This window comes from Synchiropus splendidus, chromosome 2, assembly GCF_027744825.2.
Source record: "Synchiropus splendidus isolate RoL2022-P1 chromosome 2, RoL_Sspl_1.0, whole genome shotgun sequence".
Taxonomy (NCBI): Eukaryota; Metazoa; Chordata; class Actinopteri; order Syngnathiformes; family Callionymidae; genus Synchiropus; species Synchiropus splendidus.
The window spans coordinates 8,987,009-9,000,792 of record NC_071335.1 but is presented as its reverse complement, the minus strand read 5'-3'; the positions used below and the strand labels follow the sequence as shown (position 1 = coordinate 9,000,792).

Sequence of the window (13,784 nt, the reverse complement as noted above, 5' to 3'; positions counted from 1 at the left end):
TACCCAAAACAACCTTGATTTCAATTGCGGCTGGGATTCAAGCCTCACAGAAAATAAAGCCATGTTGGATTAATATGAGCAACAAACTATTCAAATGAAAATATCTACATCAAATCACATTCCTGTATCAAGTTGATAATCATTTTATGTGGCTCAACTTTGAGCAAGTGTACTAAAATGATTTTTAAATGCTCTCTCATCTGAAGTACCATATCAGAAGCGCAATATAAATATTAACCTTTGTAGACATTTGTGGCAGAATGGCTTATGCTCAGTAGTTCCTAAGGGAGTGCCAAAATATCGATACTATGAGATATTGCCGGATTGACACTAGCGATAGAGATGAAAAGTTACATTTTTTATTGTGTCTTCATAATAGCACTTGTTTTATCAGATTGCTCAATTAAGGAAAAAAAAAGTATTCTGTATATTGAGAGTACTTGATTACTAAATTACTGCAAAGCTGCAGTGCAAATCGTGACGGATCTGGTGATACCCAGCCCTAGTAGCTACTTCTGAAATATAGCGTGGAAAATATCTAACCACAAGTACAGCACACTAGTCCCCACTGACAAAGTTAATGAAATCCCTGATCAGCACACCGCATGAAGGTTGCCTAGTGTGGGATTTCGGGACTCGCGGTGCAAATCTGGCAGTTTACTTGCAGTAGTAATGGCTCATCCCTTCAACAATGAGATTTAACTAATGAGCTGCAAAGCGTCTCACAGTCTGGCGATCACATGAATGCAACTGTGAGCGAAGCAGCAGCTCAGGCTTAATAGGCTCATGGCAACAAACCAAAAATTCTCTCGCCCATTGTTTGTGGTTGTTTTCAAAAATGCTGCAGACGAGCGGAAAACACAATGACAGCTGTGCCTAGTGGATCCCTGAGATTCCCCTGATTTTCTGAACCAATGTTCTACTTAAAATCAACCAATAAACAGCTAAATCCGGAGAGGATAAATCAAAGCTAGTGACAGACCTTCCATTTGTTGCCGTACAGTTATACATCATCGCCAATAGAGCAGACGGCTCTGATTCCAGTGATCATTACTGTTGGCTGGGTTGGTGTGGGACAGCATGTTTGTGTAATTTAGCGTGGGCATGTGCTCCATAGAGGGTGACTAATAGTCTGTGGAAGAGCGCAGAGCTCATTACAAATTCAAATCTCATATCAGCCAACACAACCAAAACTGCTCTCAAGAATGTTGTGGAACTGGTGTCATGGGTGGGGACCGAACAGTGACTGTGATCTGAAAGAGTATCAGGCGGCACCCATCGTTTTCCTGCACACAAAAGATCACAACTACCAGCCTTGTTGTGCTCGCACAATAGAATTGATAGATACCAGCTAGGAGAAGCACAAGCTGATGTCTTCATTAAATGTGCATTGGTAATATGTATCAAATCTCCCAATTTCAACATGGTTTGTTCTCTAAATATTTGTAAGTCGTGTAAAGCGTATTATTTACTTCTCTGTCGGCAAAATTGATTCAGTGACTGTGATCCTGCTTCACATACCTCAGCTCAGAGGACGCCGAAGAAAAGTGTGGATGTGTTTTGTTAGCAAAGATGACCGAACCCCTTCAACATCATGGCATAATGATGAAAGCTCCATTATGTGCCAGTTTATTAGCAAACTGTGAAACAACAATATTGCCACACAGTGGAAATCTATAAGGAAGCTCCTCCGCGCTACAAGGAGGTCAAACAAGCTTCTGAGCCAAACATTGTTGCACTACTTTAATATTATCAATACACCAATCAGACTCACATGAATCAACATTTAGGATAATAAACACAATTTATACAATTACTAAAGTGTTAATATTAGTATTATTAGATGAGTCATTCTGGTTAATTCCTATATTCCTGTGACTTGGTCATTTAGAATCATTTACCCGAACATCGTCTTTGTTTGTCTGAAAGACTCTTTTACTATTTAATTATACATAACTTATCCCAGAAAACAGTGATATGTCTATTGAGGTGTGACAGATGTTTACTTTTTATACACATTAAACAGATGCAGCACATGTTGTGCAGATTCCATGAAAGTAATATCCAGATTGGAACAATGCATAAAATGAATGACTGTTTTCAAATCAGTTTTCAGAGCCCAGTTCAACTTAGTGAATGCATTAGAAACACGTCCAATATCAGTTTTGCCTTTTCTTCTTTATATCATTTTATTATTTGCAATATAGATCATTAGACCTATGTTGCATATAGATCATAGAATGAAGAAAATCTCTTCATGCCATGATATGAATTTTAAGCAATATTGCCGAGCCCAAAGATTTTTTAATAGTTATCATTTAAATTTGTTTGTTTAATTGAATTGAACTGCTGAAATTCCTGTAGCCCTTACCCCAATACCCAACCCCAATTTGTGTCATGACATTTCTTCATGACTTCCATGACACACTGCAATGTGAAAACCCTTCAACAAGTGCATTCCTTGTTTGAGCTTCAGAGTACTGTGAAAGAAAACAGAAAAAGCATGCAATGTCACACATTACATCACTTCACGCTCATTCCCGCTCCAGAAAGCACAGCATGGCCAAGTTTCACTTCCTCTTCTCCTCCATTTACAGCAAAAAAATTAAGAAATCTCTGCAGTACAAATGAGCAACAGAAGTACGGGAACGTTATACCCTGCACTTTTGGTAATACACTCATATTATATATTTGAAGTTTATTTGTGTATTTTAGGCCTTAAAAACAAAACATGCAACATAAAAAAGTGCATTCACGTTGCTCAACCCACAATAAAGGAATTCTTGTCCTTTTCATACAAGTCTGCTTTGCCACAGCAGACAAACTGTAATTCCAGTCTCGCTTTAAAATATCTCCACACTGCCGCTCTTTTACCGAACATGCCAATTCACTGCACATTTAGGCTGAACAATTTGGGAAAAACTTTGGACTGGATTTATTGTGACAATATTGTATTGGTGATACCAGGGACAACAAGGAAAGCGATTCAATAAATACCATTAGTATTGTAATTTAAGAATATTTACGGTGGAAAAAAAATGGATAGTGCCAACTATGAGAATGGACTTTTATTCCAACATGGTGTTTTTGGTGTATTATTCCACTTCATCGGTGTGGGAAGAAGGACGGATACAAAGAGCAACTCTGTTTTCTGTGTTTGAGTGGGTTTGTCAAGGCTGGGAAGCTGATGGCAAAAGATTTAAATCAACTCAGAATTCTGAAAGCATTCTCAAGCCATAATACTAAAATAAAAACACAATTATATTTGGTTCCTATCTGAGAGAAGTTCAGTTAAAAGATGAGCGATATTTATAGCAGAGTTTTATTTATACACCCCCATGTTCACCTCACCCATCTTCTTTCAGCAGTAGCCAGGGACTACAGTATTATGACTATGACAGTGAACAAGAACTCTGCTATCAGTGTGACATGATTCTAGCACCTGAAAGAGGCAATAATGACTGTGTGGGGGCAGGCTGACAACTTTCCTCCCAACATCAGCAAGGAAAAACCAGTGTCACGACAGGGCAGACCAAGAAATACACTACATCATGTGATTTAATGACTGAATAGTCAGCCTTTATTTATAATAAGGAGTGTGACAGGCAGATTTGAACAAGACGGTGATGAGCCGAGAAGCTCAGCACTGTCCACCACTGCTTATCGAATGAAAGAAAGTTTTCAGAAGAGAGTGTCATCTCAAAAGATTTGATTCTTGAGCTAGAAACTAGTGTCATGCCTTGGGGGCATATAGCATGTGACAGTCCTATTCTGAGTGGCAAAAACATTTGGACTGCTCAAGTCCTTCTCCTTTTTGAATGCGGCCTAGCCTCTTTAAATATAGCAGTCAAAATTGATGCAATGTATTTCACTCATCACAGGCCCGACATGAGGCAGCAACTCACACCTAAGGACATATGGAGTCACCCATCCCTTTGTGTTTGGTCTATTGGAGGAAGGTCACACTCCAACATGGGGGATATACACGTTTCACGCAGAAAGGGAAGACTGTGAAGTTGTAGGACTAGCTACACTCTGTAAATATTTTCGTCTACATCCCAATCATTCAGCAATAGAAAGAACAGGATTGTGGATTAACAGGTTTTCTATAGGTCAAAGCTCTCTGAGTTGCTACAGCTCCTAATGTTATGCTGTTCTCTCTGGCTGGTCCAAAGATGAGAGAAACATGAAACACCTTTTGGAAGGATTTAAGGAACTTCATTATAAAGTGTGATCCAAAAAATGAATTATGCTGTTTTGTTTATGTTTATGCATAATAGCACTTTTTGTCTCTGCTTTGAATGTAACTCAACTGAAGATGTCCGAAAATGTTGAGAGTTTTATGAACACAAGAGTGGCACCACAACACAGCAGATACTGTGAAGAATATTCACTGGAATGACCTCAAAGGCACAGGCTGCTCAACAACAAGCTATGGACATGGAATGATTGTGAACACATGCCCTAAAAAACAGCACAACAGTAAGCAAAAGCACACCACCAAAGAACTGCACACTGCACATGCTGAAGCTCTGCTTACGTTCACATCAAAATCAACAAAAAAAAAGAAAGACAGCACACGGAAAGGATGCTCATGTTTGGACTGACAAGACTTGACAAGACAAGGCTTCCAGTGATTTTAACATACATACACACATGGCTAACCTTAACCAGGACTCTGACCCAAACTGTATAATCACCTCGTTATTTTAAAATCTTCATCCTCAAATTGAGGTTTGGACCGGCGAAAGGTCCCCACGAAGACGTAAGGTCCCCACAAGGATAGTGTTTAGTCACGGACACATTTGTCTTCCTATCTTCGTGAGGACCGTCATTGACATACATTGATATAATGCTATAATGCCAGGCATTATATCAAATATAATGCCTGGGAAAGCAGGCATTATATTTGATATAATGCCTGGGAAAGCATTATATCAAATATAATGCCTAACCGTCTATATTTGGTTCGGCTCCTAACCGTCTAAAACAAATGGCGAAACCTAACCGTCTAAAACAAATGGCTTAACTTAACCTTTACTCTTAACCAAACTAAAACCCAATTATAATAACCTAGGTATTTTGTAGTTTTAACCTTCAGAATGAGGCTTGACAACCGCTTGACTGAGGTCCTCAGTCTGTTGATCAAAAACTCATAGAGATCCTCACAAAGCTAGAAGTACAATAACACACACACACGATCATCATCTGTAGCTGTTAATGTGACTGAACATTTTTATGGAGAATGTAGTAGAGGCGGGGAGTGGTTTTTGCCTGGGTGGCAGGATGTCTGCCTGAGCTGATATGACCGCATCAGAAAACTTATTTGAATGGCTTGATCTGACAAAATCAACACTGAGTGCTCAGAGCTCAACACTCAGTTATTATTTAGAGGTTTTTTCTCATTAAAATATGTTTAAAACTTTTATTGTGAACCAAAGTCCACCAGACTCCCCTCCACTGTCACACGCCACTGAGCTGGAGGGCACGGGCTGTCGACTTCACTTGTGTTTATCAAATTTATCGAGAGATGTTGCATTCTCATCATGGGGATTAGTTTCAGATGTAAAAGTATGTCTTTAAGACGGCACACAATCTAAATCAACATCAAACTTCCAAAACCTCCATGTGCCTACAGTGTCATGGGCAAAGAAAACTGCAGAATAACTGAAGAGAGTTTGGCTGTTTTAGGTTTGTCTGTAAATACTGTGAAGTTGACTGAGGCAAATTAATGTTTAACATATTTTATAAGTGTATCAAATGAATATTTTATGCATTTATTCTAGCCTATTTCAAAATTGGAGAGCATTAACTTAAAAATGCTGGCTATGGCATTAGTAGAAAAATGAATAATTATTTATATACATTATATTATCACACATTTTATATGCTGGATAATTTAATATACAACAGGCACTTCAGAATAACACTGAAAAGTTATGCCACTTTGTTATCAGTTCCTAGTTTGTCCTAGTTTTGATGTCCAAAGGTGAGTCAATATTTCAAGCAGGTGTAGGGTCAACTGCATTATGAAACACATTCTTTTCTAAGAGGAGGAGGAGCACAGGTGTGTTGTCGAAGAATGAAAGATGAATATGATATATTTCTTTTATGGAAGATAACAGTGATAAAGACATCATCACACCACCACTGTCAAACAGTGAAGAGAGTAGAAGAATGATGTTGTTTTCGTAAAAAAAAACAATCCTCACTGATGTGAAAAGCTACATCTGCAAAGATTTGGGAATGCCAACAGCAAACAAAGCAGAGATGTTTATTTTTAACCCTCCAATAGCAAGTGGAAACCGAAGAGCACGCCAGTGAAATTCATTTGATTTCCTGCACTAACGACAGAGTGTGACATCTCCTGTCACCTCACCTGCTGCTCTGAAGGCAACCCGAGTAACACCAACACTGCCTTGCAGTAGAGCATGCATAATGCGTTCTTGCCGTCATTGTCAGATGGTGGCTGAATGTGAATTTCAATCGGCTCCATATGGCAGGAGTTTATAGTGGAATTGTAAAACTGCTAAAACCATCAACAGTAATTATCCACAACACATTTGTAGTCATATTTCTCAACTGCACACTGACAAACAATACAGTGCTCAATCATGTTTTAAGACAAAACTTTCCTGTTTGACCAGATTACCTGACATCAAGATGGCATGACATTACAGGCTACATGCGTCTGCAACACACTGAATGTGACTCAATTGTGAAGCAAAACCTTGACACTAATACACTATAAAAGTGTACTACTGTAACTGATACATGGTAGTTCATGAGAAAAAACAGATAATACAAAGATGAGTTGTTCAAGTTAGCCTCACAAAATGTCTCAAGCAAAGGCTTGTTACCTTAACATTTCACATGTTTCCTGACAACTAACAGCTGACATTCCACTGAACAAAACAAGTGAACAGAAAACAGACCATAATTTCAGGTGATTGTGAGATTACAAGGGAAAGGAAATGTCATATTTCTAACAATAAAAAAACAATGAGTTAGGTAAATCATTAATTAGATGAATAACCGCCAGGATAAAACCCACATGGAAGCAAGGGATGATCTCCACAGACAACACTAGTACCCAGGCCCTCCCTGCATGGCTGCAGCACTAACTGGTAAACCACGGTGCTCCACACATAGAAATCTACAGTTTAAAATGGATGTAAAAATATGGATTTAATTGTTTTCTACAATTATGGGATGTAGTAACTGGATAGAATGTATAAAACTACAGGGAGTCAACACCAACAGAGTCAGGGTTCTCACCAGCACTTGAGCAGAATGGGACCTCATACACTGGGATTTCAGCCACTACTCTGGAAAATCCCAACACAGGGGGAGCTATCGGGTTTTTCTGTCAACATGTATTGAAGTTTGACCCAATGTGAGTGTTCCAACACTGGCAGTCGACCAGGGCTCTGCCTTTTAAGGCAGACCTTTAGGGGAAAAGGAAAATCCTAGGCAGAACCCTGACAGTACAAAAGGCAATGAAGGGTCAAGGCTTTATACAAGGTTACCAGAAACTAGAGGAGCCAAATGACAATGACAGGAATGCAAGGGACAGTCAACAGAATTGGCTAATCTGACCCAAGGTAACCTTGTTAAGAGAAATGCTTATGTATGGATAAACTGATAAACAGTGGATACTTGCATAACTTTCTTTACAACGAGATGCATCAGTGAAATCACTGCTATAATACAGTCCACGCAAATGTGTCTTTCTGTAAATCAAGGTATGCATTTGCTTATAGCATATTGCTAATATGTTTCTGCTAAATGCCAATGCTGATTTTGATAGCTAGAGTCCCAAATTTACTAATAAGGTGTCTTCAGCCAAGGCAAGATGGGTTGTATTACTGAGTTATCTTTGTTGAGACGCTACAGTCAACAGAAAAGCAAGGGAGAAGCAAAACTCGTCGTGCATAGAAACCCTGAACAGCAAGTAACTTGTCATGCATATGGCTTGGGGTCAATGTATGCCAGGAAACCTGTAAAACGCCTTCCTGTTATTGACTTTAACCATTCACACGTCAGTACTTCGTCTGGATCATTGGAAGCACATGCAAGGGAAGAAGCTTCAGCGTTCCCTACGGCTACCTTTGTTTGTGGCTTTCTGAGCAAATAAGAGGAGTTATGCATCATTTGCTTTCCCCACAAATATGTTTGCACAGGAAGCCCTTCAAGCAAGTAAGCTAATTTAGTTATTAAACATAAAATATGGTGATCTGGACCATTAGCTTGACAGCCTTTAAAAAATGTAGATGTGATGTAAGATGTCAGTGTTTATTCCCTCACTGTCACTGTAACTATACCACCCTCGTTCAGGTCAATAACGGATCAATAAAGAGGTCAAATTTACTGGCAAAGCGCTTACCTTGTATCCTCAGTGCCATTCAATCCAACCAGGGCCGTTCATCTGCCTACGCTCCAATGTAGTATCACATATCCATCGAGTTCAGCATTCACCTTAAAAGAACACAAAGTTCAAGTCATAAGAACAAAAAAACAGCAGTTTGAAAGTTATCTGGGCTTCTGTTGGCTCATATGTCACGGCTGGAAACACACCTCTACAGGAATTCATATCCGAGCGGTCATTGTCAAGCTAATAAAAACTGAGTGGTGAACTAGCAGCTTTGACTGACACTCATGACGACAGTCGAGTTACGGCAACAAGGTGCCACGGACGTCGAACTGCTCGGTAATGCTGAGTCTTTGTTGTTGGTTATCAACAAAAATCGGACAGTTTACGGTAAACTACATGAAAGTTCTCTTCGTGTTTTTGGATCCTGGGGGAGATTCAAACCCTAACCATGAACACAAAAAAGAAAACCAAGAGGAGAAATACCTGTGTCATGCCGACTACATTTCTGTGGGAAAAGATCGGAGAATCAAGAACTCTGCTTCACAGTTTGGATTCAAGTTGCGACACTGCTCGCTGTGTCGCTCAGCCTGTTGACAAACTGACTGGACGGAGTTCCTTCAAGAAAAATGGGCTGGATTTGTTCAGACACGACTAATCGAGCTAGAGGGGCGTACTGGGAAATTATACGCCTCTCGAGCCTGATCATCGATGTTTCTGAGTGGCGATTGGAACTGCCTAGCAGAGATGTGCCAGATGTGAGTAAGTAAACAGTGAAGTCGGTTTGGTCGTTGATCGGTGTGGAATCATGGAGACAGTTGTTAGTCATTTTGAGGCGTGTTCATTTTCGAAACTTTCACTTTCAAAAATATCACTTGGGCTGCAATTCTTTCCCATTAAACATTAGATTTGTCACGTGTATCTAATATATGCTAAAAAGCCACGTTCAAATAACATAATTAATGCAACATTTTTTACTGATGCCCTTCGTTGTGAGTATTTTAGAAATACACGTCCACGCCTAATATTGAAACGCACAAGTAGTTGATTAACTGCTGCCATCTACTGGAAACTAATGGTACTTGCAACTGAGTTCAATCGACGGTAAGGCAGTAATATCTTCAAGGCGCTTAAAATGATTTCCAAAATACCAAACCTTTTGTCAATTGATGTGTGGTTAATTGCATCAAGAAAAATAAATCCTACATATTTTTAGGTCACCCGAGAATATTTATTTATTTAGTCGGCACCAACCACTATATTGTTCTGACCCGAGTACTCAGGTGCTTTGAGAGAATAATTTAGAAATATGTGACAGATGCAAAGACTGCGTGTCATGGTTCTTTCCAATTCATCTATGAGGGCAAACTGATAATAGGGGATACTTAAGAGAGTGGATTTCACATCGCACAGCCCAGATCTGCATCCTACCACTTAAGCTTGGTTACCATTTGTTGACAAGACGGCATCCTCCCTGAAAAGATAGCAGTGCCATTAACTTGGTCTGTCCCCATCACTGGGCTCCTGAATGGGAGAGTTTTTCCACCAACTTTTATTTGGCCATCCTGTATCTCTCTGTATTTCATTCTACCTTGACTGAGGCATTGGGACAAATCAAGATCTAGACCAGAGCACAAAAGGTGCAGAGCGTTCACCAACTCCTTGCCAAAGGTTCTCCTCTCCAGACTTGGTGGTGACTTCTCTACTCCTCCTGCTCATACTTGTGGTTCAACAGAAAACGTGCGTCAGCCTTTGTGTTTCCCTTTTGACACTCTGTTTCATTCCCTTTGTCTTTTGACTACATTCTGGACTTCCCTTCCCCACATTTTGATCTATTATGTTGCTGGATCGTTTGACTGTCTTTTGTGTGAGCTTAACTAACTCCTTGCACTCTTATAGAGATTCATTTGATCTGCAAATGGGGCCACCATTACACATTTTATCTGTTGTCCGTGGCCATTCATTTTCATCCATCGAAGGGAAAATATTAAGTCCCAGCAGCAGGTTGGTGGCTGACTCCCTCATGCTGGACATCTGTGTCATCAGGGTGGTGGTTTGGGACATTGAACGAGCTGTGTTGGAGGCCATTCTAAACCCGAAGACCGACTTCTCGAGTGCATATTCCTGTCTGCATGCTACGTGGACCTTCAGTTATTGTAGCCTGGTGTTACTCCAACTCTTGCTGCTTCTACCCCTGCTTCTGGCCATCTCCATCTGTTCCTGAATCCTAGTCACACCACATGGTGGGCTCGCTCACTGGTCTACCTCTGACGTCAGATTTGAGACCTCCTACTCACACACCATGGTGTTCCCATCGACATGGTCTCTGACTGTGGTCTGTAGATGTGGTGCCAGTTTTGGAGATCCCTTTAAAAAAGCGCTGAGGGTAAGTGCCTCTCTCACCTCAGGATATCTTAAGGGCAGTCAGCGTGTGTTGCCAACTTCTCAGTAAGATAGGCCACTGTTGGCTGTCCGAGATGTTGCTACGAGTAGTGAAATGTTGGAATTTTTAAGTGAATTGAGTCATCAGCCACAGCAGCTTTGCTGTAAGTTTAGTCCCACATGTCCCTTCTGAAGCTGGTGCCACCAAGCACCCTAAACACACCCACCGAAACCCACCCACGCGCCTTGCTCATTGACGACAATCATTGGCACACACAGTCAGAGAGACTCAGAAATGTTTCCCCAGTGTTTCATTGTCTTGACAGAGGTTTGATGTGCTGCACCCAGTGGAATCCGAATAATCAGTGGCCCGAGAAATATGGAAAAAACAACAACTAATAACTGTCTTTTTTTCAAAATTCTTTATTGTGTATATCTATAAAGCATGTGCCAAAAAGCCTGTGCAAACACTTCAAGTCACTGAAGTTGGGTGAGTCTCCATACTTTGTCCTGTAAACCAGGTCAGGTGGGTTCATGGTTGAAGCGCAATCAAAACAATCAAACGTGTATAAACAATGAAGACAAATGAAATCACTTTACTCAACTTGATTAAGGCCAATTTCCGTTCTTGCCCACCAAATCACTGCACATCCCAACAGTTCAATGCTTGTGAAAAAGTTGGAAAGCTACTCCAAGTGCACAGTGCGTTGGTTCTTTAATGACTTCTGTCACACAACGATTTAATGGAGAAGGCAAAGTCCATGGTGTATGCCAGAAGTGTGATCCCAGCCACCACTGTCTCCATGACGACCAGCAACATCTCTGTAGGAGTGTTTTCCAGTATCTTTGTCACGCAGATGACTGTGGCCGCCATGTACAGCAAGACTCCGATCAGATTGAAGACACCCAAAAATCTGTCAAAAGGCAGAGGACAGCGGCCAGCGAAGTCACCACATATCACCAGCAACGTGGTGACAGACATGAAGATACAGACAGACACAGCAGAGAGCAACAGCTGCCACTCAGGGACAGAGCTCAACGGGGAGTGGTTCGACTCCATGATCAAGGTGATCATATGACAGTTTCCCCACAGCTGGACGATCTTGAAGATGCCACATACACGACCCATATATCCTCTCTGCTCCTCAGCCTGGGTACAAATTAGGATGTAGGTCTCTGAGGCATAAGTGATGACTGTTAGACAGGAAGTCACAGCCACTGCCACACAATAAGACTGGCTTTTTCCAAGGTTCACGACCAACAGAGGATAAATGACTGAGGCGCTGAGGCACATGAGAGTGCCTAAAGCAGCCACAGTCACTGTCAAGTTCTTCCAGGAGACTGGGATGATGCTGTGAAACTGGACCAGGCTCAGAATATGGATGAAGAGAGTCACCGTGAAGAAGAAGCACCAGGTGAACATGCAGAGGATCCAGAAGGTATTAGCATGTCGCTGGACGTCGTCGTCGATGCAGTGTAGAGAGCCCACCAGACTAAAAGTTGCACAAGTTGAAAACACTTCCAATGTTCTCACGAAGAAGAGAGGAGTGGTGAAGTCTTTCACGTCCAGTACAATCACAGGCATTTTTCAGTCTTTTGTCTGAGGTCATCCAAGTAATCAGCAGAACCCCATGAGATCCAGGATGATCAACTGAAGAGTCCTCAAGTCAACAAGAAGAAAATGTTACTTCCCGCTGAGGAAAAAAGTCTTCAAAGCTCGGACTTGTTTATGACAATATCTATATATATCTTTACAAGTTAGAGTGGAAAATGTGTCGCAGCTCTGTATCAACTCAGTTCTGCCCACTTCCTGTTTGAGGTTGCTGCAGAGCATCTGTCAGCTGCAGATGGCTAAATGATACATTCTAACAGAAGTGCTCAAGATATATTATTCAGTAAATCAGGATTTCACATCGCAGATGGGAAACACTTTGTCAAAGGAAACATGAATTTAACATATTTTTACTTCAATAAAAATCTGAATCACTGATATCTTATTTATTTATATATATTTATTTTCACTGGTACTTTCTTAATACATGGGAAGAGAAGAAGAATTCAATGTCTAAAATAAAATAAAAAAAATGGTGACACAAAAGCAGAAGTAAAAAAAAAAAATAGATATGCACATTAAAATCTATAAAATGAGCATTTTTACATGCTTTGTCTGCAAAAAAAGAAAAAGTCACATAATCAATAAATGCGGTTTTGGCTTGGTGTCCTTTAGAATGGTGAGAGACAGCAACCCATCGAGAGTTTGTGCATGACAGTGCATGAAGATACCACTGCAGGAAGACAGACATTCTTCGAAGCTTTTCGGTTAGTAATGTGTAACAGGAACTAAAACATAGGCGGGAAATACTACTTTGGCACCATCTACTGGCGTTTCCGAGGAGTACGGTACATTTGTTTTCATATTAAATATATATATAATGGCAGACCGCTGAGGTGAAAGGTCGACAGCCTCACATTTTTTTTATTCAGAAAACTGTATTTGTTGCAGCTTTTACTTATTTATTCACTTTTACTTTTTTCAATGAAAGTCAATGGCTCCGTCTAATACCACTTGCTACTTGAAGTTATTTTCACCTGGATATCAAGTGACTTATCTTGGACCAGACTGAATGTTCACATAGAGTTGCTGAACGCTAGAGGTATCATTTTCTCGGTAAAATTACATGGATTATCGTTTGCTGTAAACTATTCTATTCCACTTCTATGCCATATGTGCTCCGCCCTCTACCGCTCTTTGTGGTTGGTTAATCCACATGGATGCACTGGGCTCGGTCCTAGACTTCGATTGATGGGCTCACTGCCCAGGTAGGCACCGCCCACCACCTATAACCCCCTTGTCTTCCGCTGTTCAGCCTCTTTTTAAACTCAGCCTTTGACTTGTGATTATCATTGGGTGCTAAGTACTCAGTAATATTTGGTACCTGCAAGTCATATGAGCTCGGTCCTGATGCTGCAGACCAGCACGATGCCTGTGCCACGTGTTTGGTCACAGCACATTTGCAGTTCTTCAACTCAC

The 13,784-nt window shown here is 40.7% G+C and overlaps 2 protein-coding genes across 3 annotated transcripts in view; both read right to left on the bottom strand.

Annotated features, from left to right (window-relative positions):
* Window positions 1-8,987, bottom strand: part of LOC128754131 (testis-expressed protein 2-like) — a 30,494-nt gene extending 21,507 nt beyond the window's left edge. For both annotated transcript variants that reach the window (XM_053856528.1, XM_053856529.1), the window contains exons 1-2: window positions 8,858-8,987; window positions 8,387-8,478 (exon numbers count right to left, since the gene is read on the bottom strand). The gene's annotated coding sequence lies outside the window, so the exon portion shown is untranslated. The remainder of the gene's footprint in view (window positions 1-8,386; window positions 8,479-8,857) is intronic.
* A 2,257-nt stretch (window positions 8,988-11,244) lies between these two features.
* On the bottom strand, window positions 11,245-12,522 carry LOC128754700 (myeloid-associated differentiation marker-like). Its single transcript, XM_053857505.1, has one exon. The coding sequence runs from the start codon at window positions 12,336-12,338 to the stop codon at window positions 11,469-11,471; it is 870 nt and encodes a 289-aa protein (XP_053713480.1). The 5' UTR covers window positions 12,339-12,522; the 3' UTR covers window positions 11,245-11,468.
* Window positions 12,523-13,784: the final 1,262 nt, after the last annotated feature.